Source organism: Cucumis sativus, chromosome 2 (assembly GCF_000004075.3).
Source record: "Cucumis sativus cultivar 9930 chromosome 2, Cucumber_9930_V3, whole genome shotgun sequence".
In the NCBI taxonomy this organism is placed as follows: Eukaryota; Viridiplantae; Streptophyta; class Magnoliopsida; order Cucurbitales; family Cucurbitaceae; genus Cucumis; species Cucumis sativus.
The window spans coordinates 11,476,136-11,502,338 of record NC_026656.2 but is presented as its reverse complement, the minus strand read 5'-3'; the positions used below and the strand labels follow the sequence as shown (position 1 = coordinate 11,502,338).

Here is a 26,203-nt window from a genome sequence, read left to right as displayed (position 1 = left end):
AGAAAGGAAAAACGTGAAGAGCACAGAATAGTAAATACAAAGAGTTTACATGATTTACAGAGGGAGAGTCGTTTATTATTAGAAAGAATAACTCATATTAAAACATTTTCCAACCATTATAGAGTTTGTGGAGTGCATTTCTCTAAACCCTAAAGTCAACTTTGAAGTAGCAGATTTAAGACACTCCGACGAAAGGTAACAATACACGGAATAGAAATGTCAATAAAACACGAACATATGATCAAATATTTGTTCTTTTTTCTGAATTTGATGAAGATTTATTAATTATTTTGATGATGTAGGGAAGAGTTGTAGATTAAGATGGTTCAATCAACTAGATCCAAGAATAAACAGAAGACCATTTACAGAAGAAGAAGAAGAAAGGCTTTTAGAAGCTCATGGAATTCATGGCAACAAATGGGCATTAATAGCAAGGCTATTTCCTGGAAGAACTGATAATGCTGTCAAGAACCATTGGCATGTAATTATGGCAAGAAAACAAAGACAACAATCCAATAATAATAATCTCTCTACAAGGAAGAAAATTACAAACAGTTATCAACAATTTGTCCTCCATTCCAAATTGATCTCTCACCCACACGGTGACAGTCACGGCCGCGGAGGATTGTTCGGCAGATTCTGGCAGCCGAAACTTCGAAACCCTAACAACCGGTGGGATTATAACTTAAATTTGTTCCTCAGGTCATGCTATCAAAATTCATTCCGTTCAGAGAGTTTTAGACCGAATATTCGATCAAAATCGACGATAAAGTTTGAGATTTTGAATGAATCTGTTGAGAGGAAGGATGCCAAGTTCATAGATTTTCTTGGGGTTGAGCAGTGAGTTCAAAAAAATATTTTATGTTTAATTTGATTATATATAGAGAGAGGCCATGAGAAAAATTAGGGTTTTGTTTTGTTTTATTATGTTTAAATTAAGAAGAATGTGATGAAGTTTTCAACTGATTGTTGGAGTAAGTACAAACATATATATTAATAAGAAATTTTGAAATCATTAAAATTCTTAGGTTTGATCCTTTGATTAAAGAATTGTATATTTTTTTTCTGTATTAATTCAAAAACAACTTTAGGAAGATTTAAACTCAGGAATTTTCTCTCTTGTTAAATCACCAATTTTTTCACACATGTAAATTTTACATGAAATAATCAACTTCTAATTATATCTATTTGTCTGCCACGAGTTTATATATATATATATATGCATGATAAAGAGTTCTTTGTACACTTATTTCGATGATGATTTTATATACGATCATTTGCATTAAAGTCTGTGTCGTGAATGCAACAAATTTGTTTGGAAGTGAGTTTTTAAATCTAACCTAATAATTAGAACAGTAAAGTTGTACTAAACTCTTGGAGTACAAATTAAAGGAATGTACAAAATGGTAGTGTAAGACAACAATTAAAGTAAAGTAATGAAGGACGAACAATGTTCAATTTTACCTAGTATTTTCTCTAAAGAGAACTTTGATCATGTTGTATGGACTATTATTATTCTATATTCAACGGAGGCAGTAAAGTTTTTTTGCTTCTTAAGCTTAAATTAAATGGCTGTAGTTTGGGTTGTGCTTGTTTCACTCAATTTAGTGGTCAAATATTTGAGGTAACCTATTTGAGGTTGATCATCATGGTTGTTTCAAATTTTCAAAATTTTGTTACTTCTCACATACAAATTTATAGCTCAGTGGTTAAAAGCATTTAATTTAAAGAGAATTGTTTGTATTTATAAATATATACTTTTGAGTAAAAAAACAGAAAGTACGAACAAAAGAAAACAAACAAACAAAAAATTGATATCGGTATAAGGCTCTCGACTTGATTTGATCCTACTCAAATTAATGTTCAAACAATAAATATGTAATTGAACATTTATATTTCAAATTTTAACAATTTTTTTAAAAAAATTATAGAGATAAAAAATCAAATTTCTTAACTAGAAAAACTAAATTACATACCATTTATCCATAATAAGCTAAGCTCACAATTTTGAGTTGTTTGCACTTTTTTCAACTCTGCAATAATATTAACCTGTGTCCTCAAGGAAAAAATAATAATCTACATATTCACCATTAAATGTTGTATTAAACGTTCATTTAATTATAGTTTTGACTTCTATTACAAGCATGTATTCATTATGAATTTCCTTAATATATTTTTAGTTTACAAAATAAATATATAAACATATCACACAACCATATATCTGATAAATAAATATATTTTTAAAAAATTATTGTAAAGAGTAAAACTATTTAATAAAATATAGCAAAATTATAAATTCTAACTCCTAATAACAATCAATTGATATATTTAAATCAATTATCTATTATTAACTAAATTTAAAATTTTATTATATTTTATAAATATTTTTTATTCATAAATATTTTTGATTCAATATTCTACCGTTCAAAATTTCACTTAAAAAAATAAATAACTAAATATATTTGAAGTTCAACCATGATTGAATATATTACAAGTTCAAGAATTATTATCTTGTAAAGCGTCACATAAATACAACACACTATAACACAAATTTTAACCAACTTATAACTAGTCAATTTATAAGGTTTAATAAATTCTCGTTTCTATCTTTGGTAATGAGAAAAAAAAAATTCTAGATATAGTTTAATAACGTTTTCATTTCTTTTTTTTTTTTTTCTTTCCTTTTGCTGTTTCTTTTTCTTTTGAGAACAAGAAATAGGATTTTATTTGATAAGTATTATTTTCTATTTCTTAAAAAAAAAGATAGAAACATAAATTTATTTGTTTGATAACTATTTATTGTTTATTTGTTTCTTTTTTATTTTATTTTCTCTGTAACAATAATATATATTTATAAGATATGTCATACATTAAAAAAAATACTATTAAAACACTACTACAAAACGGACAATACTTAATGCTTAAAAATTGTCAAATATCTGTATGTTGTTCAACGTATCAAGTAATCCAGTGTAAAAAATAAGGAAGGTTTACTTGACAGTTTTTAAGCGTCAAGTACAACTATACTTGACAGGTAAAAAGCGTCAAGTATATAAAATTACTCGACGTTTTTTACACGTCCAGTAATCTAGTGTCAAGAGTAAGAGGGTTTTTTGTTTGACAATTTTTACGCGTCAAATAAATATATACTTGACAATTTGTTTATTCTTGACACGTTTTACATGTCAAGACTTTTTTTTTTTCTTTCTTTCAAATGAAAAATTGTACAATTTGAAATATCCATATAATTATATTGCACATGTTTTGAAATCCAACAATGGTATACAACATGATCAATGGAACTATTTACATTTCTTGAATTAACCCAAACCTTCAATCAAAGGATAGTTGCAAATTTAGCAAATAAAATCAAATTAATTAAGTATATAGCACAATTTTAAAAAATTTGCAAATATAGCAAAATTTATCAAATTCTATCAATGATATAAGTTTATCACTCATAAATCATGTTGCAAATATTGGTCTATCACTGATATACCATATGAAGTCTATCAACAATACAAGTCTATCAGTGATAGTTTTGCTATATTTGCATTTTTTTTAAAATGTTGCTATCCTTGATTATTATTGCTAAAATAGTCATCCATTGCAATTTTCCTTCAATCAAACGACTAACAAATTGTATATATATCATTGAACATATACATATAGTTGGTCATTACAATATACTTCCAACATAGAAACATATCGTTCTTATTCATATTACAAAACGAGTTATAAACATCGTTCTTAATCACAAAACACAAAGTATATGTAATAATAAGAAACAGAGACATCACCCTCCTCCAAGCACCAACACTCTTAGATAACTTCAAACTGATCAAAGTCTCACCGATTGTTATCCTCAACTCCTTGCAATCTACAAACGAAATCATTAGAATAGCATTAAAACTAATAACTTTAACTTCTAACTCCAACTGGCATATAGCAATGAAGACTTAACTGTGAAGAACTATAAAGATTGGGTCAACAAAAAACTATCTAACATACCATATGCAATAACTACAAAAGGTGCGCAAATTCTTTGTGCCTTTGAACCTTTGTTTTTGGACTATGAATAGCTATTACTTTAAAGAAAAACAAAGACTCCAGATGACGATGAATGAATATTCAAGAAGCTTTTATATATTGATTAGGTTCCCATATTAAGCTGCGAAGGCCTAAAGAATATTGTTCAGATTTTCGGTTCATCTTTAGCTACATGGGAACTAGAGACGGATGAACAATATGCTTTAATTTCCGGCTAAAGCTATAATAACCCTACAAATAAAAAAGAGAGGCAATTCATTTAATTGCATAAAAAACTACTGAATATGAAATACAACAACCATACTCAAAAGAAACTGATTGATCTAAATACATAATTCATTCAAGAAAAATCATTAAAAATCATTAAAAATCAACGAGATAGTTGTACAAGCTATAAAACAAATCTTGTCTAAGTAAATCTCTATAATACAAGTAAATATGTCTAAGTTTCTAACATCTTCAATCTCTTCAAACTTGCAATGGAAAGAGGAACCAATAAAAGGTCTTCCATATACAAACTATTTAGAAACTTTGTCTAACAAAATATAAAGTACCTGCAAATGAATCTTGTTGACTTGGTATACTATATATTGCTGAGATAACAGAGAGTGGTTTAATTTCTAAACAAGTGCAAAGATAATTTCTTAATCATACCTCTTTGGTAGAATTATTCAGCTAAGTCTCTTGATATGTCAAGATGAGTAAAGTTGTGCTTAAATGATTGAGTTCAAGAGTTTGAAATCCTAAGAACAAACTGAATTAAAATTTCTAACCATGCAATAACGAAAAGTAGACTGACTACCCATGTAGCAGATCATAAATTATCCAGTACCTTGCTGGCAAGAAGAAAATTTATTTCTATTTATATAATTATAACCATAGCTCAATTCTAGAAATTTTAAATTCAAACCACTTATTAACCCAAAAGCTTAAGCTAATGGATAAAGGTATATAAGTTATATAAGTTTAATACTATATCGACACTTTTAGATTCCCCAACTTGTAGGCTTGGAAATTTTTAAAAACCCCAACAAGTGAATCAATATTAATTGTAGAGAAAATAACGTTGCAAAATATCAAAAGCTAAATCTAATAGGTGAAGGTAAAGTTAATATCATATCAACATTTTAAAGATAATATGATAAAAAAACCCTCTGGTTGAAGTTCTGGCTTTTCTTTAAGCTATTGATCTGAAATAATTCCTTTTCTTTAACATTATAGCAGGGAATAGTGTTGAATTCTCAGGTTGAGGCCATTTTACCATCGGATGCATTACATCAATACAAAAATTTACTTGCATGAGAAGAGAGGGAGAGAAAGAAGAAAGAAAAAACTTTTTTTCTAATACATGTTCTTCATCCCAAAGCCAAACATAAACTTAAATAGTTACAATAAAAGGGATGTGTGAAAACCTGTATCCATACAAGCTCATATATGACACTCTGTGAGTGTACGAAAAGTTTACACATACCTTAACAGCTAATTCTCCAATTGCCCAGCAGAAATTGTTTGCCACATAAACAATTTCCTTCAGCTTAGGAGCATCCTGTGCAAATTACTCATATAAGACCAGTAAAATAACCTCAAATTAGAAATGTAAGCCATAAAATAGCTTAATTACTAGTTGCTTTGCTGCAGCGGTAAGAAATTCTGATAAAAGCAGTTGCAAATGGACGTGGCATACCTGACCACATAATATAAATAAACCATAAACACAAGAAAAATATCAAGAAACAGAAGTTCCTAGTAGTCAGCATAGACTTGCGTATAAATCATGTGCTTCATCCCTCCACTGAAGAACAATTCATTACTTTTTCAAGGGAAAATAGGCAAGCATGATTAATGCTGAGAGGCTCGTTGCAATTAAGATTTTTGAATAACCTACTAAATCAAAAAGAAGCAAAGGAAAAACAATCTAAGAGATCAATCCAAATGCTTACTCTTCCAAGATCCCCAAGCAATGCAAAGGCACTCTGTCGGACATCCAAAGCTTCATCCATGCAGCATTGCAAGAGCAAGTCCCTCAAATTGCTTTGAGAAACCTGAGGGAAATTCCATGAAATGCCACATGCAAGCAAGTTCAGAATATATTGTCGTATCAATTACTGCTACAAGAAAGCAGTCACATTCAATCAAAGAAATATACGACAAAACAGTAACAAAATAGTCCTAAAAAATTTATCAACATCTGATATCCTTCCCTTTTCAAATCTTACAAAAGGATCACAAAAGAAAAAGGTGAGGTAAATGTTTGGTTTAAAATTTAATTACCAAGCTTTCAATTCCACTGCCAAGACCTTTTGCAAGTACTGAAAGAAGATCAAGACAGCACACAATGAACTCTCTATCATACTGAATCCCAGCAGAAACAGGCTCAATCTGCAATAGGAAATCAAATCAACATCTTAGATCAAACAATTCAAGCATAGAATAGCAGCTAGCACTGATCAATGCTATAATTCAAACTTAACAGCACATATAATCAAAGAGTAACCAGACTTCAGGCACTTAACTTAGTACAAGGTAACGACAATAGTGGGAATGAGAAGAAAAAGAACAAATCTATGAATTATAGCATTTTTTACTGAGGAGAAACATATCGATCATCATTTCATTGATGGAAAGGGGAAATAGAGTGTTGAGAGAGACTACAAAACACCAATACATTAACACATAAACTTCTCTTAAGTTGGATTTACAATTTTCCTTACCTCGCACTGAAGTTGGATTGCCAAGACCTTTCGCTAAACTTGAGGCCCTGAATGTGGGATATCAGAAATGAAGATCTGAGATTTAAAATAAAAGATTAATTAAAAAAATGAAAAAGACGGTGAGGAAGACGAGAGAGTGGATGAGAAAGACATGCCTTTTAGAGTTGGACAACTCGTTAGTGGCCAATCTCACACTAACGATTCATTTCAAATAATGGAAAAAAAAAACGTTGAAATCCAGATAATCCCAAAACCCATCAAGAATAAATCAAACAAAATCGAAAAACCATGTAGAAAAAATGAAATAAAAAGTGGAGAAAAACTAACCATCATTCAAGAGAAGCATACACAAGGGAAGCTCGCGCTTGAAGGCATCAATCATCTTCATTTCATCCTCCAAGTTGGTGATAAGAGAATGGAGTCTAGAAGCCCTATCTAAGGGATTGGAAAGAGAGGAAATGTGATGGAGAAAGTCAGGGATGGTGTTGGGAGGAGAAAGGAAAGGCATTTGGGGATGAAATTGAAAGAAGGAAAGGGAAGACATTTAGGAAAAAGATGGGTTTTGTTTTTTTAAAAAAAAATTTGTAACCTTTTGAAAATTAATTTAATTTAAAAACAGACGAAGGTTAAAGTCTCCATCTCCACCATAGAGAAGCCATGGATGAACTTACTGGCTCTTGTTCATAGAGAAGCCATGGATGAACTTACTGGCTCTTGTTCCTCTTCGCTCAATATTTTCATTGAACATGAATATGACTTAGATGGATGGTGACGAACGAGGAGGTAGTGGGGCACGAATGGGAGAGTAATGGGGAAGACGAACCAGGAGGTGGGTCATTTGCAGTTGCTGATCCAGAAATTTGATGTTGGGGACACCGAACACTATATAATAAACACACTAAAATTATTTAAAAAAATATTTCCATGTTTTAGCTCCACTAACATTCATTATCTTTGTAGCAATAAAGAAATACTGTCAATTTTCACATTATTTTTTGGGAAATCGTAATATTATTGATATTTGGAAAAAATACAAAATAGGAGATAAGATTTAAACTCACGACCAAGGGTTGTGTAGGGACACAACCACTATAGCAGAAGCAGAATTTAGACAAAATGAAGCTAAATTTAATATATATTGTAATCTAACACTTCAAAATTAATATTAAAATACAAAAACTGATAATGTGAGAGGGACATGTGCTCCTGGTCCCTTAATAAATTCGTCCCTGGATCGTTTGGTAATGGAATAAAATGAGGGAAGAGGAAAAAAAACAGGAGGAAAAACTTAGGGTTTGTTTTAGAAATTGAGGAAAGGGAAATTTGGGAGAAAACTTAGGTTTTTTTTACAAACGGGGAAAGGGCAATTTGAGGAAATCAAAAGAGGGATTTTTTTTTAGAAAATGGTGAAAATATATATTAGTTAACATTTAAAAATGTCAAGTAATTACCACTAATCTTGATGTTTTTAACCGGTTAAGTATTTAAAATAAAAAATATAAAAGTTTTCACTAATTGTTATTCTTGATGTTTTTTACATTACTTGACAATTTTTATTAGAAGCGTCAAGTATTTGAAAACTACAAGTGTTAAGTATGACTCATTTTGTATAGTAAAAGTTTTATGTCATCTAACACAAGAAAGTCTCAATGACAATTATAAAAGTATAATAATAAAGTTGTTGTATCATATTCTTTATATGTTGTCCAAATTAGATTGACACTATCATCTCTAAGTTAAGTCATTTGTTTTAAATGATGTCGAGTCAAATGCAACTTAATAATAATTATGTAAAATATTAAAGTTAAGGTAAATGAATATCTTAATCAACAACATTTATATTTGTAAAATTCTACTTTCACTGTTCACTAAAACAAATTCTACTCAATTTTAGATGAAATACTAAAAATATTAGAATTAAAATAATATATAAAAACACATATAACAAAATTTAATATAAAAGAAAATATATATTGAAAATTAAAATGAGATATAAATCTAAATATTAGATAACTATAAAATTCAAAATTAAAATATAATTATTATAAATAGGTAACAATGATGGTGTAGATGTCCATGTATATATATGTCATGTGTCTTATTCTTATAGACGTAATGTCCAAATAAGACGACCTCCTTCATCCATGTGTTAAGTAAACATACACCCTTAGTGTCCAAGTAAATTCACATCCTACTTGTTCAATGTGTAAGGACTTGGCCGCGTATCACTAAGGCGATGAAGGTCATGTGGTAGGGATACTGTTCGAAGAGACTTCTGATACTAAAATGCGTTCCATGAAAGAATTGAGCGATGAAGGGTCCCTACATGAAAATTGTTAAGCAGCAAACAACTAAATAATTTGAGCTACACAGGAAAATAGTGATGTGACCCTGATGTCAACATGTCGGTGATTGATTCGACCGAGTTTATTGTAGCTTTTTTTTTTATATATATAGAATAACGAGGCAAAAATGTAGAAGAAGCATACCAAAACGCGTACGATATGTTGAAAATGATTTTCAACGTATAAATTTTTTTTTTTTTTTGCAAAGGTATTGTAATAAATGTTGGGGGTGGGGATTTGGACCCGAGACCTCTTGTCCACAGGAACATACAAGTGCCAGTAGAATAGTTTTTTGAAATAATAATAATAGGATGCTCTAAAATGCGTGAAAAATAGTGTATCTTCAGTGTATAAACTTAGGTCTATGAACAAAAGAAGAAGTTAGCAAATCGCAGAGTCTCTCGTGAGAAGAATATGCAAGAATCAAATCACAACACGAGAAGCAATTTGCTAGACGACAAGAATGGTAGTCCAATTTATTAGATATTTGTTGGATGAATATTTAATTAATTACATGATTTGAATTTGTGGTGTTTGTTGATAGTTTGACCTAATTGTATGTGATGAGATTTAAGTAAAATTATGGAATTTAATTGGTGTAATGTGTTGAATTAATTAAATATATGTACATGGGTATGTATATTTAATTAAAATTTTTGAAACTTTGATGGAGAATGCTATTAATTATGACTTGAGAGTCGGTATTCCGAGTTTTTTAAGAAGGAAATATTGTAACGCCTTGAAAATTAAGATAATTTTTGGAGTTAATTATCTTAATTTTATTTGGTTAGGGGTTAATTGGTTTGTGGGAATTGAAATTTATTTAAATAAGTTGGGTGTTATTTAATTAAATTGAAGATTAAAAGTTTGGTTGAAAATTTGATAATTATATGTGTGTATATATATAATTATGGAAAAGGAAAAGATACTTATGTTTGTTCAAATATAATTATTTAAGAGAAAAATATTATGTTTTGGAAAGATGATAAAGATAAATTAATTGTTGGATAATTATTTGGAGAAAGGATATTTGTTGAGAAAGAAAAGAAAAAATAAGAAAAATAATTCTATTTTGAAAAATATAATTATTGGTAATATGATAATTATTTGATGAGAAAGAGAAAACAATTGATTGGATGAGAACTAAATGAGAATAGAGAAGAATTTGATCTTTTTGGAAAAGAATTTAAAAGGAAAAGAAATATATTTGAAAAGGATATTATTGATAATAAGAATGATATTATATTAATATTAATAGTATTATTATTAATTATATATTCGTGCATTTCTTCTTCAACCTTTCCTCTTCTCCAAACCCTAGTGCCGTCAATCCCTTCTTCGCTGCGCGCATCACTCTGACGATCACCCATGCACCATCACATCTCTGATAGCCAAGTCACTGCGTTCTGAGGTGATCCCCATCTCGTCAAAGTTGTAGTCTCTGTGTCACGTTGTTTGGATCTGAATCGAGCAGTCCGTTTCCGCTTCGATCTGTCTCCCTTGTGAAGCGCCAGCTGAATAGCTCCATAGTTCAACTTTTAGCTTCTGAAAAACTTAATGGCGATAATTATGCGGCATGGAAATTAAATATTAATACAATACTAGTGATTGACGATTTAAGATTTGTCTTAACTGAGGAATGTCCTTAAATCCCTGCCTCTAATGCTAACCGAACTGGACGGGAAGCATATGATCGATGGGTAAAAGCAAATGAAAAGGCTTGTGTATATATTCTTGCCAGCATGTTTGATAATTTGGCAAATAAACATGAATCCTTAGCTATGACTAAAGAGATTATGGATTCATTAAAGGAAATGTTTGGACAACCAAAATGGTCCTTAAGACACGAGGCAGTCAAATACATTTACACTAAGCGTATGAAGGAAGGGACCTCTGTTAGAGAACATGTTCTGGACATGATGATGCATTTCAACATCGCCGAAGTAAATGGTGGTCCCATCGAAGATGTTAATCAAGTTAGCTTTATCTTAGAGTCTCTTCCGAAGAGCTTCATTCCATTTTAGACGAATGCGTCTTTAAACAAGATAGAGTTTAACCAGACAACCCTTCTGAATGAGCTTCAAAGGTTCCAAACTCTTACTTTGGGTAAGAGAAAAAAGTAGAAGCAAATGTTGCTACCACAAAAAGGAGCTTTTTAAAAGGATCGTCCTCTAAAAGCACAAGTAGACCTTCTAAGCCTAAAGCTCAAATGAAGAAGAAGGAAAATGGGAAGACTCTCAAGAAGAACAAGGGAAAGAAAGCTACAGAAAAAAGTAAGTGTTACCATTGTGGCCAGAACGGGCACTGGTTAAGAAACTGCCTGAAATACCTTGGTGAGAAGAAAACAGAGAAAGCAGCACAAGGTAAATATGATTTACTAGTTGTTGAAACATGCTTAGTCGAATATGATACTTCAACCTGGATACTAGATTCAGAAGCCACTAATCATATTTGCTTCTCATTTTAGGAAACTAGTTCTTGGAAGAGGCTTGAACACAAGATTACTTTAAGGTTGGAACGGGAGAGGTAGTCTCAGCTGAAGCAGTGGGAGACTTGAAGTTGTTTTTTGTTGATAGATATATCATACTACCTTAAAGATATTTTGTATGCTTCTCAAATAGTTGAGAAATTAAGTATCTATCTCTTGTGTTTTAGAACAAATGTATTGAATAATTTTGAAATTATGAAGTGTTCACCTTTTCTAGATAATATATTCAATTTTGTTCTACTTACGAACAACTTATATAAGTTAAGACTAACTAAAGCAAAATTTGTCTTTAATACCTAATTGTTTAGTATAAAAGACAATTGGTTTCTTCTAATGCCTATTTATGGTATTAAGATTTGGTCACATAATTCTCAATGTGATTGGGAGATTAGTTAAGAGTGGACTTTTAAATAAGTTAGAAGATAACTCTCTCAATGTGAATCTTGTCTTAAAATGACCAAGAGATCTTTTACTAGAAAATGTCTAAGAACACAAGTACCCTTAGAGCTCGTACATTCGGACTTATATGGACCAATGACTGTCAAAGCGCGGGGAGGACATGAATATTTCATCAGTTTACTTGATGCTTATTCAAGTTTTGGTCAAGTTTACCTAATACATCAGAAATTTAATTCTCTTGAAAAGTTCAGAGAATATAAGACTAAATTGAGAATCAATTAGGTAAAATTATAAAGACACTTCGATTAGATTGAGGTGAAGAGCATGTGAACTTAAGATTCCGAGGCTATTTGATAAAGCACAGAATCTAGTCACAACTCTATGGATCTAGTACGCTTAAGCAAAACAGTGTATCAGAAAGAAGAAACTGAGCTTTGTTAAACATGGTTCGCCCTATGATGAGCTTCTCCGTGTGATCCTCAAGGATCAAGGAACTTGTATTGACAAATCTCACATTCTTGAGGAAAACCTCATCAGTAATCACCAAACCACGTAGTAAAATAGTATTGAATAGGATTTCTAAAGATGTTAACAAATATACCTAGTTCATCAACTAAAGTAGTTGATAAAACTTAAAAATTTGGTCAATCACATCCTTTTCAAGAGTTGAGAGAGCCTCAATGTAGTGGGAGGGTTATTCATTAGCCTGAACATTACTTGGTTTTATCGTAAATCAAATCATCGGTTTAGAGGATCCATTGACTTGCAAAAAGGAAGCAATGAATGATATAGATTATTTATCTGATCTCAAGAAATGGCTAGCTAAGCAATTTCAAAATTTGGAAATGCGCAATGTATTTTTAAAATTCAAATTGTTTGGATCTACAAGAACAGAACACTAGCCATGTCTCAAGTATCTTATAAAGACAAAATTATGTCTAGATATAAGATGCAGAATTCCAAAAAGGGTTTGTTGTCGTACAAACATGGAATTCATTTGTCTGTTTATAGGTAGAATTTCCTAAGACACCTCAAGAAGTTGAGGATATGAGAAATATTTCCTATGCTTCCTTTGTTGGGAGTTTGATGTACGCAATGTTATGTATTAGACCTAACATTTGCTACTCAATAGGGATGGTCGGTAGGTATCAGTCCAATCCCGGACGTGATCACTAGATAGCGTTGTTAAGAATATTCTAAACTAGTTTAGAAAACAAAAGACTATGTACTTGTGTATAATGCTAAGGATCTGATCTTTATTAGATACATTAATTATGATTTCTAAAAGATGCTAGAAAGTCTACATCAGAATCAATATTCACTCTAAGTGAAAGAGCAGTAGTGTAAAGTAAAATTGTACTACCTTACCTGGAAATAGAGCAATGTTGAGGGGCAAACTTGTAAATTTAACTTATTATTTTGGGATGGAAGTAAGAATATATAAAAATGGAAGGAGGAGAAAGAAATATAAATTAGGGATAAATGAATAATGTGGGAAGTTCCAATCACATTGGAGGATAAGTATGAAGAAGAAGAAGAGGGTGAGGGTGAGGGTGAGGGTTAGTTTAGTACTTTGATGGGAAAACATTGGCACTTGGGTGGTTTGATTGGGTGGCCTAATGCCTATTGTTGTGAGTTGTTAATTACACTTCTGACCCCACAACCCAAAGTGTTTCCGTGTGCTCACTCATACCATTTCCTATCATGCTTTTTCTAGGTCCCACTAATCCACCTAACCAAATTTCTCAATTTGCCCTTCATTTTGGGTTTGGTTAATGTATTTACCATTCAAATAAATATGCTTCCGAAAACCCTATCAAAAGGTGGGTTTGGGTTTGGATAACTTGTACTCAATTAATTCTTAATTGAAATTATGTTACAATTCTTCATTTTGTCTTAGCTTGACATTTAAGAGAGGTGGTTAAAACTACATGATTCAAACAAAGAATATAATGGAAGATCAATGAAATACTAAGAAAATTCAAATTCTATAAAAGAAAAATACCTCAAAATACCTAATTAAATATTAATGTAGTGAAATCCCATATTGATATGGAAGAGAGAAAATGAAATATTTGTGAGAATAATTGAAATAGGAATATAATTGGATTGAATTGATTTGTGTGTAAGCAGGAAGTTAAGTTAAGTTAGTGAAGTTGAGGGTGAGGAGAGGAGAAGAGAGGAGAAGAGAGAAGAAGAGAGTGGGTCCCAGAATGAAGGAAGATGGAAAGAGGACCCCAACATTCCCATCAAATAATCGGATAGTACCGAAGAGAAGGGGTAGGAGCGCAACATCCCAACATGTCTCTCCGATCATTTATTCGCCTCATTCACACATTTATTTCACTCTTCCACTAAATCTTACCCAATTTTTAATCACACACTATCAATATTCACCTTCATTCATTTTCTTTTTTCTTTCTTCTTCCAACAAATAAACTAATAAAAGTTGGGATATCATTCCTCACTATTTTTACTACACTCCATATTCCTCACTATTTTTACTACACTCCATACCAATTGAGTTATGTCCACTTTCACATCCCAACAATAATAATTAAGTTTTAGTTGTCATTGTTAATTGCGAAAAACTAATTAATTTTAAGAAAAAGAAAGTGTACATGACTTTTATACCAATAAAAATAAATTTGTAATTTGTAGTATAGAATCTTCAAGACAAAACAAAGAAAAATAATTATGATTATGATATATCTAAGTTAGAATTATTCTTATTTTATCTTTTACTTTATTCTTGGTTTACCCACATAAATATCGAGATGTCCACCGATATTTCCCACTGTTTTTTTACTTTTTTTTCTGTTTTTGTTTTTGTTTTTGTATTTGATAAATAAATAAATAAATAAATAAATAAATATATATATATATATATATATATATATATATATAAACATTAAGTAATATAGGTATGTATGTACACGTTTTTTTTTTTATGCATTTTGGGCAATGGTGGGGTTGGGGTTGGGGTTGGAGAATGTATTCCATGTCCTCGGCCTCGAAATGTCAACAAGGAAAAAATAATTTTGACTCTCTTCCTCATTCCTAGTGTGTTCGAGAATTTTCTGCCTCATTTAGAACGTATTTTTCGTAATGAAATAAAATTTTTCACAAACAAAAACTTAAGTAACAATTTAAACATTGGATAAGACTTTTATTTTAGCATAAAAGAATGTTCAGATAATAAGGAGGGAAATCATTTAGTCACGAAGCTCACATTGTAAGGTCTTTTTTAGGAAAAAAAGAAAGGCATAAGCCAACTAACAAATCAAGGATCCAACCTTGTCAAGTCCAACAATATAAAAAAGCATATTTCAAAGAACATTAATATAATAACTAGAGATGTTGGGATGGGACGGGATGAGAGATTTTCTCGTCCCCTATTTCTAAGTGAAATTGCATGTGGGAATTAGGGTGGGGATTCGCCACGAACAACTTACATAGTTGTGTTCGCATGAAAAAACTCTTAGTTTATTTTGTAGTTTAACAAGTTTTTTTTAAAATTTATTTCAACTATGTAAAAATGATAGAATTACATAACAAATTTTCCTTATTAAAAATAGCAATATTTTATTTGCAAAAATATTATCTTAATAGATCGATAGTATATTTAAGTTTCATGCTATATTTTCTAAATAGTTTTCTTTTTCTAGCCGTTTATGAGATTTTTTCTTAAAAGATACCATCATTCATCATTTCTAAAAGTTAAAATTTACATATTAATTGTTAGCCTTGAACTCATTGCATATACATATCTTAAAAGTAAAAAGTTTAGCATCTCTATCCTAAAATGGATTAAATTATGACAAAAGTAATTATGACAGAGGATTTAGAAAAAAGCAAAATTATTTTAAACGTAAACGCTATTTGAAACGGAGATATTTTTTAATATTTACAAGTAAATTTTTGGATTCTATCAATTGTATAAATTATTAATAAACTTTTATTATTGTTACCGATAGAAATATATTAGTATTATTCAGTATCTATTATTGATAAAATTTGAAACTTTTTGCTATATATGGTAAATATTTTGTCAAATTTACTGTTTCGGACATTTTTCCTTTAAAATATTCATAGAATAGCATATATTTACATTGAGTGATATTTCACAATATCCTCAAATAGACATCTATAAGTGTCTATCACTAAAGTGATAAATAGGTCTATCAAAGACACTTATAGATATCTATTTGAGTCTTATTGCAAAGATAAAAAATAAAATTTTGTTATATTCATGAATACTCGTTTTGTTGTATTTGAGAACAACCCTTAGGAAAATGCAAAATTATAAAATTGACTGATTATGTATGTGTTTGTGTTAATATATAGTTTTTAAAAGTATATTACTATGAATTATATGTATGGCAGTGCGGGATGAGGAGTTGGATGAGGTCGGGGACAAAGAATGTATTCTCGTATTCGTCCTTGTTTGGCCAATAAAGAGAAAATTCTTCGTGCTCCCATCCTCATTTTTTGTATAATCAAGGATTCTTTACCTCAAGGATTCTTTACCTCGAGTAGGGGCACAGCCTTACCCTATGGAGAGAATATAGACCTATATCAATAAAAATCAATACAATTCAAAATAGCACTATATAAAGTGTATGTTTATCCTAAATTTGATTTTTAAGCTATGGTCTTACAAATTTTGCCTAAAATTTAAAGATAAAAATGTCATACCACCCTTTAAAAAAATATAACAAAACGGTAAAATATTTATATTAGAACAATTTCGAAAGCAAAACCCAAAAGGAAAAACATAAGAAATGTCTTGTCATTAATTGAGATCGTTTACTTTGGCTACATAGTTTAGATTTGGCAAGATGCCAATTTCATGCGCATTTCATTTTGTTACCTGGATCGAAAATATGTTATTGATTTGCTATATTAATGAAAATTCAAGTTGTTTTCATCTATAAAACTGTACATCTATAAATTTCAAATGTTTTTTAATTCACAAAGTGCATACAAAATAAAACAACATTATAAGAAAAGATTATTAGATTAAGACATTTTTTAGTACATAAATTTAAAATTACAATATTCATATAAGACATTTTTAAATATAGTATAATCAGCCAATGTAGTAAATTTTGGATGTTAATGTAAATAGTTGGTTAATTTTTACTATTTTTGAATTCAAAAAAATGAAATGAATAGAAAAGGATAAGTTAGAGAGTGAAAGAGGGATGTGTTTGGTACCCAATGTATTATAGGGATTCATATAAAATACAATCATAGGAAGAGGACCAAATTGGAAAAGAAACAGAATACAATATGAAACGACAGCGTTTTCCCCAAGCCTTGTGGCCTTTGTCGGGTTGAACATTTCCATTCCAGCGTAGAGAAATATATATATATATATATTAACAAAAAAGAAAAAAAGAAAAAAAGAAAAAAAAAGGTTTAACGAAAACAGTGGTTGGCTGCAATCTTTCTTTCTGGAGAGTCCAACGGAAAGAACGTGAGAAAGGAAAACAAAAAGAAGACAACTTTCCTTTTTACCAAACACAAAAAAGGAAAAAGAAAAAGGAAATTAAATGTTTAAACTCCATTTTTCTTCTTCTTCTTCTTCCTTTTCTCCTTCTCCTCTCACAATAATTATAATTTCAATAATTTCAATTTGATCTTCACGATTCCAGACCTCAACTTCTAATTCTTCCCCTCTCCCTACCATCTATGAAGGAGTTGGATGGATCCTTTTCTCGGTTTCTTCAACCAGCTTCTCCTTCTCAGATCTTACCTTATCTCTGGTTTGTTTTTACCCACCCCTTATTTTCTTCATTTCTTCTTCTACATTCTTAATCTCCCCCCCGCCTCTTCGTTTTTTCTCTTCTTTTCCCTCATTCATTTCCTATTCCTATTCCTTTTCTTTCTTATTGTTGTTTTAATTCATTGGATTTTGATTGATTGATTTTATTTTATTTATTTTACTTTTTTTGGAAGAGATTCTTTACAACCTGTGTTGTATACTTGGGAATGGAATTTTCCGATCAGATTAGGTTTTTGCGATCTGATGATTTCGTTAGTTTGTAATTTTTTATTTTTTTTAATGTTTCCGTGTTTTTTCTTTTTGGTGTTCGTTAGGTTAGTTCGATTGGGGAAAGATAGCCATCTGGCAATTTTAGAGATCTGGAACTCGTGTTGATCTCTTGTGTACGATGAGGACTTTCTTCCCTTCCGAGTCCTGTAAAGAAACGCAGCTTAATGCTTTCTATCCGCAGGCTTGGCTCCAGGTTGAAAGGGGGAAGCTTTCTAAACTCTCCTTACACTCCTCTTCTTCGTCCATGTAAGATATATACTTCTGTGTTTCTTTTTTCTCTCTCTTTTATTAATATTTTGTAGTATTATCTTTTTTACCGTAATTTAATTCCTTAGGGTTGATTAAATTGTTGTAGAGAATCTCTTATCAAGGTCCCTGAGCCACCAATTCTGCCGTACTTCAAACCTGTTGATTATGTAGAAGTTTTAGCTCAAATTCATGAAGAACTTGAGTCATGTCCTGCCCATGAGAGATCGAATCTCTATTTGCTTCAGTTTCAGGTCTTTAGGGGGCTTGGCGAGGTTAAGCTTATGCGAAGAAGTCTTCGCTCTGCTTGGCAGAAAGCTAGCATTGTTCACGAAAAGCTTATATTTGGAGCGTGGTTAAAATATGAAAAGCAAGGGGAAGAGATTATTACTGACTTACTTGCAACTTGTGAAAAATGCGCACAAGAGTATGGACCTGTCGATATTTCTACCCAATTCCCTCTAGATACTGGGGTTGATGCTGGAAATCCCTACGACAATTGTGCAGCTGATGGGAAACCAATATCGAAACATGTCACTTTTAAAATTAATGATGAGGATATTGTTTGTGATAGGGAGAAAATTTCTGGTCTCTCAGCTCCTTTTCATGCTATGCTTAATGGATGCTTCACTGAATCAAACCGTGAGGTAATTGATCTGTCTGAAAACAATCTTTCCCCATCGGGAATGAGGGCTATAAGGGAGTTCAGCAACACAGGAAACCTGGGTGAAGTTTCTCCAGACCTTTTGTTGGAAATATTGATTTTTGCAAATAAGTTTTGTTGTGAAAGGCTCAAAGATGATTGTGATAGAAAACTAGCATCTCTTGCATCCACTAGAGAAGATGCTGTGGAGCTCATGGACTATGCCCTTGAAGAAAGTTGCCATATTCTTGCTGCATCATGTCTGCAAACTTTTCTTAATGACCTTCCTGATTGCTTGAGTGATCATCGCGTGGTGGATATATTTATGCATGCTAATAGAGAACAACGATCAATTATGGTGGGTCATGCCTCGTTTTCCCTTTATTGTTTATTAAGTGAAGTTTTCATAAACCTCGATCCTCGATCAGAGAATACGGCTTGTTTCCTAGAAAGGTTGGTTGAATTTGCCGAAACTGATAGGCAGAGACTCTTTGCTTGTCATCAATTGGGATGTGTAAGGCTCTTAAGGAAAGAGTATGATGAAGCCAAACGTCTATTTGAGGCTGCTTTTAATGCAGGCCATATTTATTCTGTTGTTGGGTTGGCTCGGTTAAGCCAAATAAATGGTAACAAGCAATGGTCCTCTGACAGTCTGACCTCTGTTATCTCTACTGGTGTCCCACTTGGGTGGATGTATCAGGAGAGATCATTATATTGTGATGCCAATAAAAAATTGGCAGATCTTGAGAAAGCAACTGATTTGGATCCAACTCTGACTTATCCCTATATGTATCGAGCTGCTTCCTTAATGAGGAAACAGGATGTTCATGCAGCTCTTGCCGAAATCAACCGTATCCTTGGGTTTAAACTTGCACTTGAATGTTTGGAACTCCGGTTTTGCTTCTACCTTGCTCTTGAAGATTATCAAGCGGCAATCTGTGACATTCAAGCTATTCTTACTCTCTCTCCTGATTATCGGATGTTTGAGGGGAAAGCAGCCGCATCACAACTCAGAACTCTTGTGCGTGAGCATGTTAGTAATTGGACAACAGCAGATTGTTGGATTCAATTGTATGATAGATGGTCTTCCGTTGATGATATCGGGTCTCTGTCTGTAATCTACCAGATGCTCGAGTCTGATGCGGCAAAAGGTGTTCTGTACTTCAGGCAGTCCTTGCTTCTTCTACGGTATGCCATTAACCTTGACTTGTGACTTTTTTTTCTCTTTGTTATTTGTGTGTTTTGTGTCTAGGCTTTAGAGGACATATTTTCTTCATTTATTATTACTGTTGTTTTTTTAGTTAATTAAGTAATTACTTATTTGTTTTATTTGTACACGGAGCATTAGATTGTTTTTTCTATCACTGTTTACCTAGTCAAAATAGACTTTGGTAGATTGTTGGAAATATGCTAATTATTTTAGACAAGGGCATTTGCTAAATGAGTAGCATCTAACATGTAAACTTCATTACAAAATCTATCCATTCTGAATGCATAACCAACGGCAAGACAGGTAAGCTCTGGACTCGGGCTGTTGATTTCAAACTTATACATGCTGCTCCTCTCAAATTAACGTGAGAATATACTTTCTTGCACATTCAGCATATGGTCAGCCTTGATTAAAGACTTTAACATCATAACTGTAAATTTCGAGAACATTATTTATGCTGGACATGTCATTCTGAAATGAGAAATCTGGATCAGCACTAAACGAACTGGAGATTTAGTCTGGATTACTACCTACTTCTAATTGCTTAAATTCTTTAGTCTGTCTGCATAGTATATCTTATGTACTTCAACTGAATAAATATAAAAGAATCAACAATAGAGTCCCTTATTTTAAAACTTTTTCATGTCATTGCATATTCTTCCTGTGCTGGCTCTCATCTCAGTTATGTGCAATAGAAGTGGGGAAGTTGATCTCTTCCAACCGGCGGTCTTTTTCTTTTTTTAGTGTTCAAGTTTTCTTTCGTTGACTTGTCAGGTTGAACTGTCCTGAAGCTGCCATGCGAAGTTTGCAATTAGCTCGTCAACATGCATCCAGCGAACACGAGAGGCTGGTTTATGAGGGTTGGATCCTGTATGATACAGGCCATTGTGAGGAAGGGCTCCAAAAGGCTGAGGAATCAATTAAAATTAAGAGATCCTTTGAAGCTTTCTTTTTGAAGGCCTATGCACTGGCTGACTCAAGCCAAGACCCGTCTTGTTCTTCTACAGTTATTTCCCTCCTAGAAGATGCTTTGAAGTGCCCTTCGGATAGGTTGCGCAAAGGTCAGGTATGGTTTTCTCATCACCTTGGCCTTCAGAATGGAACTCCAACTGCTATGATCGTCGATAGAATGAATGTCTTGATTTGAGATGAATCTATAACATGTCTGATGAAATTAACCTAAGTTTTTGCATCTTTAGATCTCTAGCTTTTGATCGTACATTTCATGCAGTAATGTAAAATTCACCGTCGTGGTTGTCGTTCGGTAAATGCTATATTGATGATAAGTCTGAAGGACTAAAGATATATATGGAGCATTAGCATGAACGTTTAATATTTATTACTTATTGTGCTTAGGCCAGCTTGCCGTTCAGTTATGACTTATATTGAAAATTTGTCTCTAGTCATGGAACTGGCCTTTTTTTTTCCAGGCACTAAACAATCTGGGAAGTGTTTATGTTGATTGTGGGAAGCTAGACTTAGCAGCTGATTGCTACATTAATGCCCTCAAAATTCGTCACACTCGAGCACATCAAGGGCTTGCTCGGGTTCATTATCTAAGAAATGATAAAGCCGCTGCATATGAGGAGATGACCAAACTAATTGAGAAAGCACGCAATAATGCATCTGCATACGAGAAGAGATCTGAGTATGGTGACCGTGACTTGACCAAATCAGATCTAGATATGGTTACTCAATTGGACCCTCTTCGGGTGTACCCATACAGATACCGTGCTGCAGGTAGTCATATTTCTCTTTTTCTACTCTCCACCTTTTTTTTTCCTGGAATTAGGAGATTACTACTTGCCTTATATTTCAAGCCATATTAAGCACAAATTATTTGTTGTGAGAATAATGCCTAACAATAATATGACATTGTGAAGTTTTGGAAATGAAGTCTTCGTCTCACTTATTAAAGATTTAATAAGACAAAAATTGATGGTTTCAACTTGTGGGACGCACAAACCTCTTGAACTCCTTGGACAAAACACTCCCCATGTTTTTAACCAATCTAATCACTTCACGATGTTAGACTACCATGATGATAATTGATAATAATTAATTGAGGGACAGCCAGCCCAACAATAGAAGTTGACACAATATGGCACAAACGTGGAACGAGGACATGTCACTGATAATTAATATCGATTTTGACTTTTTAGATGGATTGTTTGAGTCGGTTGGCCCTTTCAGTTTGAACAAGCCAATAATTTTAAGTTGAATTTATTCACTATTTCTTGTTTGTAAACTAAAGGATTTTTTTTCTATGGAAATAGTGTTGATGGATAGCCACAAGGTAGACGAAGCGATTGCCGAACTATCAAGAGCAATAGCATTCAAAGCAGACCTTCATCTTCTACACCTACGAGCGGCATTCCACGAGCATACTAATGATGTATTGGGGGCTCTTCGGGATTGTCGAGCTGCCCTTTCGGTTGACCCAAACCATCAAGAAATGCTGGAGCTTCATAGCCGCGTAAACAGCCAGGAACCATGAGGGTAGAAGGGGTGATTTAAACAAAATGCCAAAGTTGCAATATCATCAGCACCATGTATACTAGAGCATGTGTATGTAACGACCATTTCATAGATTTTTCCCCCCATATTTCAGGTTTTGTAAGTTTATATTTGTAAGATTTTTGGTAATTATAATCAATTAATGTAAAATCATCTGTTTCCTGTTCTGTGTTCTTAATGTATTCTGATGAATCAATGTAAAGCGGCTTCAAACAGTGGGGAAGAAATCTAATTATTTCCAACTCTTGAAAGAAAAGAGAATTTGGGTTTACTCTTTCCCCCTCCTTCCCAACTACTAACGATCTTTAGAGCCTAATTTGTTTGTAGATTATGAAGTTAATTGAATCAGTATCAACAAAACCTCCCCTAGGATTCAATCCTTTCCAAAAACTCCAACAGTTTAAGCTTCAGCCAGTTTTTCTATCCTGATAGCATGTGACCAACTCGTTCTATAAACTGTTCTTCTGATCAAAGAGGGGACATGTGGGAGATGTTTTTCGACAAAAAGAATGAAAATATAATAATATAGCATTGGATAATTACAAATATAGCAAAAAATATATATATACAATGCAAAACGATGAATACATTCCTTCCAAATCTTGGAGTTTATCGTGTAAGAAAAAGTTTATCAACAATAAAGTTTTTCTATTTACACACCATACTACTCTTGCAGATAGATTTTGCTTTATTTGCAAACTCGATGAAACCCACCGAACTACCTATCCAAGCACAGATGGGAGCAAAAGCGACGAAATATTTGAAGTCGCCAAGACTTTTTCTCCAACATTCAATGTTCACAAATCCAAAACTCAGTCAAGCTCTTTATTTATTTTAAGACATCAAGGATATACAAATATAAAAGAACATCCCCGCAAAAGAAGCACCAACCTATAACAAGGAATTCCAATCCAATCATTAAAGAAACATCTAGATCCTAATTGTTAACTACAAAAGAACTTAAAAGAGTAATTTACACAACCTTCCACCTTAGAACAGAAAGTTCGATCCCAACCCCATAATTGTTGTGCCAACTTTCTAAAGATTGAAGAAGCCCTCAACACACCAAAATACTATGCGGATGATACAAACATATCAAAGGACTTTCCCCTATCGTTGGGGGGAGGGGGTCTATCTGTTATGAACACAAATAAGTTCGGAACTCAAAATCATCTCATTTGTAATTATCATTAAATTACAAACTTTACATAAATAAGATATTAGTACAACGTCAAAAGAACACCTCGAATCTTGGTCAAGTAAGCATCATCAGTTTGCAGTATTGTTGGATTACTCATGAAGAGTCGGTAATCGGCGCTAGATGGGCCTCTAAGCTCCATCCAGCATGCTTCAGGTACTCTTATTCACAAGAATGTCGTATTCTCAAGAGACAAAAAATAATGCATCAATTGAGCTTCTGACTGTCGGCATCAAAACCTGCCAACACGTAAGAGAGAATTAGACATTCTAAAACAACATTCACTATTATATGGGACAGTCGAAAAAGGGGTACCTTTGGTGGAAGAATAACTAGTCTATGTATAACAAATCTCAAACAGCAAACTCATCCTCCTTTAGGAGAAGGGTGGAAATAAGTATGTTGCAAAGCATCATTCACATTTAAACGGTCCTCCTACAATTCATATGCATTTCAAAACATTTGAGTTAACGAAATACTCCAGCGATATGATAGGACACCATGAAGCAAAAAGAAAAAAAGAAACTATTTACGAAGAACACAATCCGGCCCATGATTCTTCCAAAATGCCTCAGCACACTACGCGATATGATAGGGCACCAGAAAGCAAAAAGAAAAAAAAATATACAGGAACTATAGCTTCCTGTCGATGACAACCCAATTTCTTTGGCTTGAACATCAAATTCTAGATTTGCATATGCATGTCTTCTTAAATGCCTTCGGAAAAGCCCAAGGATAAAAATGCCAAAGTCTCACGATAGCACACTCCAAATACAATAATTATTCAACGACAAAACTTTCAACATAAAAAACATTATCTGGAATTTTTTCACAGGTAATTTAGAGAGGAAGATTCTGAAAGTATAAACAACTTCCAAGAGAACTCTTTTCCTCGATCCAATTTATACCACACCACCACCACCATATGCCAGATCTGTTTCTTGCTATTGATGCAATATTTTAATCCTTTGAACAATATGAGGCTTATAAGGCTTATGACATTATGAAAACACACCAAGGTTTAACGTCCCCACTCATGTAATGATTAGAATAATAGTATTTATTTGCTCCATTCTCTTAAAATATAAAAAGATTGAGTAGTGACCATTGAACATTGATTTTTTTACCCCCTTTTTATACTTCTATATGACTATATGATCAATACTTTAGGCTTACACCTCATACCCCTTGAAGCTTATACCTCACCTCTTCAAGAGAAAAAGGCTTAAGCCTTTTAGAACATTGTTCAAGATGAGTGCTTCCAATAAAAAATATTTAATGAAAACAAAACCTTCGTACTTCCACACCAAAAACTCACTGGATTCCATTGTAGTAGATTGCGGACCAATCGTAGAGCCCAAACATTTGGAAACCTGATACACAGTAAAATTATGAGTAACAAATTAGTATTAAATCTAGAATGATCAAAGTATCTGTCACATTCCCTTTGTTAAATTATTCACGTTCCTTCATGGATGAAAGCCAACCTCTGCTATACCAAGTTGAAAAAGAAAAAATCCCACATTGTCTCCAGTTTGAGCTCTGTTGAGTGTTGGTGTAAAAGTAATACGCAGCTCATATAAAATGTTTCACGTAGGGTTTAAGATCATGCTTCAAAAGTAAAAAGGGGAAAGAATACAAATTAAATGGATATAGGATCCAATCAAGTAACATAAAACTTGAGTAACTAAGAAAATACTTCAATTGACCTATATCCAAAGCGAGATTATAGAACCTAATAACAGGGACCATACATTTGGAAAATTGTCAGAAATAACATAGTTAAGTTTTCATCTTACAAAACTAGCGCCCTATTTGAAAATTTGTTATGCTAGCATTTCTCACTACATAATGGTCTTTTACATAGGGGAATAAATAGACCTCACAGGAACCACTAGTGGAAAATAATAATAATCCATAAACCCTAACTTCCTCTTAACACCCTCCCTTATACTCATGGTGGTAGAATAGAGAACTTCAGTTTATGAAGAAAACTTTCGAATCAAATTAACAGATCTGGGATAGAACTAAAAACCTATGTAGAACGAAAAAAGAACTTCTAAGAAACACAAACCTTCGAAGAATGAAACAAAAACTTATGGCCCGAAATAAAGATCCTTGTTATGATATATATTTAAATATATGTCCTTTATCATAATTGTACATACAGTCTACAGTTTATTTATTCTCTCTATATATATAACTTTACTCTATATATATAACTTTACTCTGACTCAACATGAATAAGAAATATACTTGTCTCTAAATTCTTATTACAATCCTCGTAAAGAGATTTAAACATAAACAAAACTCAAACAACTGATTTGAAGAAGAC

At 32.4% G+C, this 26,203-nt stretch overlaps 2 protein-coding genes and 1 long non-coding RNA gene across 15 annotated transcripts in view; 1 reads left to right on the top strand and 2 right to left on the bottom strand.

The window, feature by feature from the left end:
* Positions 1-3,619: 3,619 nt before the first annotated feature.
* On the bottom strand, positions 3,620-7,623 carry LOC101209703. Of its 6 annotated transcripts, none has more exons than XR_004214621.1 (6): positions 7,089-7,621; positions 6,762-6,836; positions 6,322-6,429; positions 5,991-6,092; positions 5,522-5,734; positions 3,620-3,880 (listed from the first exon to the last, which is right to left on the bottom strand). It is a non-coding gene; the product is annotated as an uncharacterized LOC101209703 (long non-coding RNA). The 6 variants fall into 6 exon arrangements; XR_004214617.1 differs by having other exon boundaries at positions 5,522-5,596; positions 5,672-6,092; positions 7,089-7,620; XR_004214622.1 differs by having other exon boundaries at positions 5,522-5,596; positions 7,089-7,619.
* Positions 7,624-17,404: 9,781 nt separating this feature from the next.
* On the top strand, positions 17,405-22,941 carry LOC101217916 (ETO1-like protein 1). The gene is made up of 6 exons (XM_004145318.3): positions 17,405-17,764; positions 18,099-18,300; positions 18,410-20,131; positions 20,928-21,219; positions 21,584-21,893; positions 22,430-22,941. The coding sequence occupies exons 2-6, from the start codon at positions 18,173-18,175 to the stop codon at positions 22,648-22,650; spliced, it is 2,673 nt and encodes an 890-aa protein (XP_004145366.1). The 5' UTR covers positions 17,405-17,764; positions 18,099-18,172; the 3' UTR covers positions 22,651-22,941.
* A 523-nt stretch (positions 22,942-23,464) lies between these two features.
* Positions 23,465-26,203, bottom strand: part of LOC101210198 — a 47,664-nt gene continuing 44,925 nt past the window's right edge. Inside the window, exons 19-22 of one of the 8 annotated variants that reach the window (XR_004214656.1) lie at positions 25,356-25,410; positions 25,187-25,241; positions 23,914-24,107; positions 23,465-23,805 (exon numbers count right to left, since the gene is read on the bottom strand). Coding sequence is in view for 3 of the 8 variants with exons in the window: in XM_011650889.2 (XP_011649191.2) it covers positions 24,076-24,107; positions 25,187-25,241; positions 25,356-25,410 (142 nt within the window). In the remaining 5 variants the exon portion in view is untranslated. Of the gene's footprint in view, positions 24,108-24,183; positions 24,304-25,186; positions 25,242-25,355; positions 25,480-26,203 lie in introns of those variants that run through there. The other 7 variants (XR_004214657.1, XR_004214658.1, XM_011650889.2 and 4 more) reach the window with 7 other exon arrangements.

Bases quoted from the DNA above. Each gene is read 5' to 3' on its own strand.
- LOC101217916 (XM_004145318.3), top strand. From the start codon at position 18,173: ATGAGGACTTTCTTCCCTTCCGAGTCCTGTAAAGAAACGCAGCTTAAT. The intron at 18,301-18,409 runs GTAAGATATATA...AAATTGTTGTAG, and splicing joins CACTCCTCTTCTTCGTCCAT to AGAATCTCTTATCAAGGTCC. The intron at 21,220-21,583 runs GTATGGTTTTCT...TTTTTTTTCCAG, and splicing joins ATAGGTTGCGCAAAGGTCAG to GCACTAAACAATCTGGGAAG.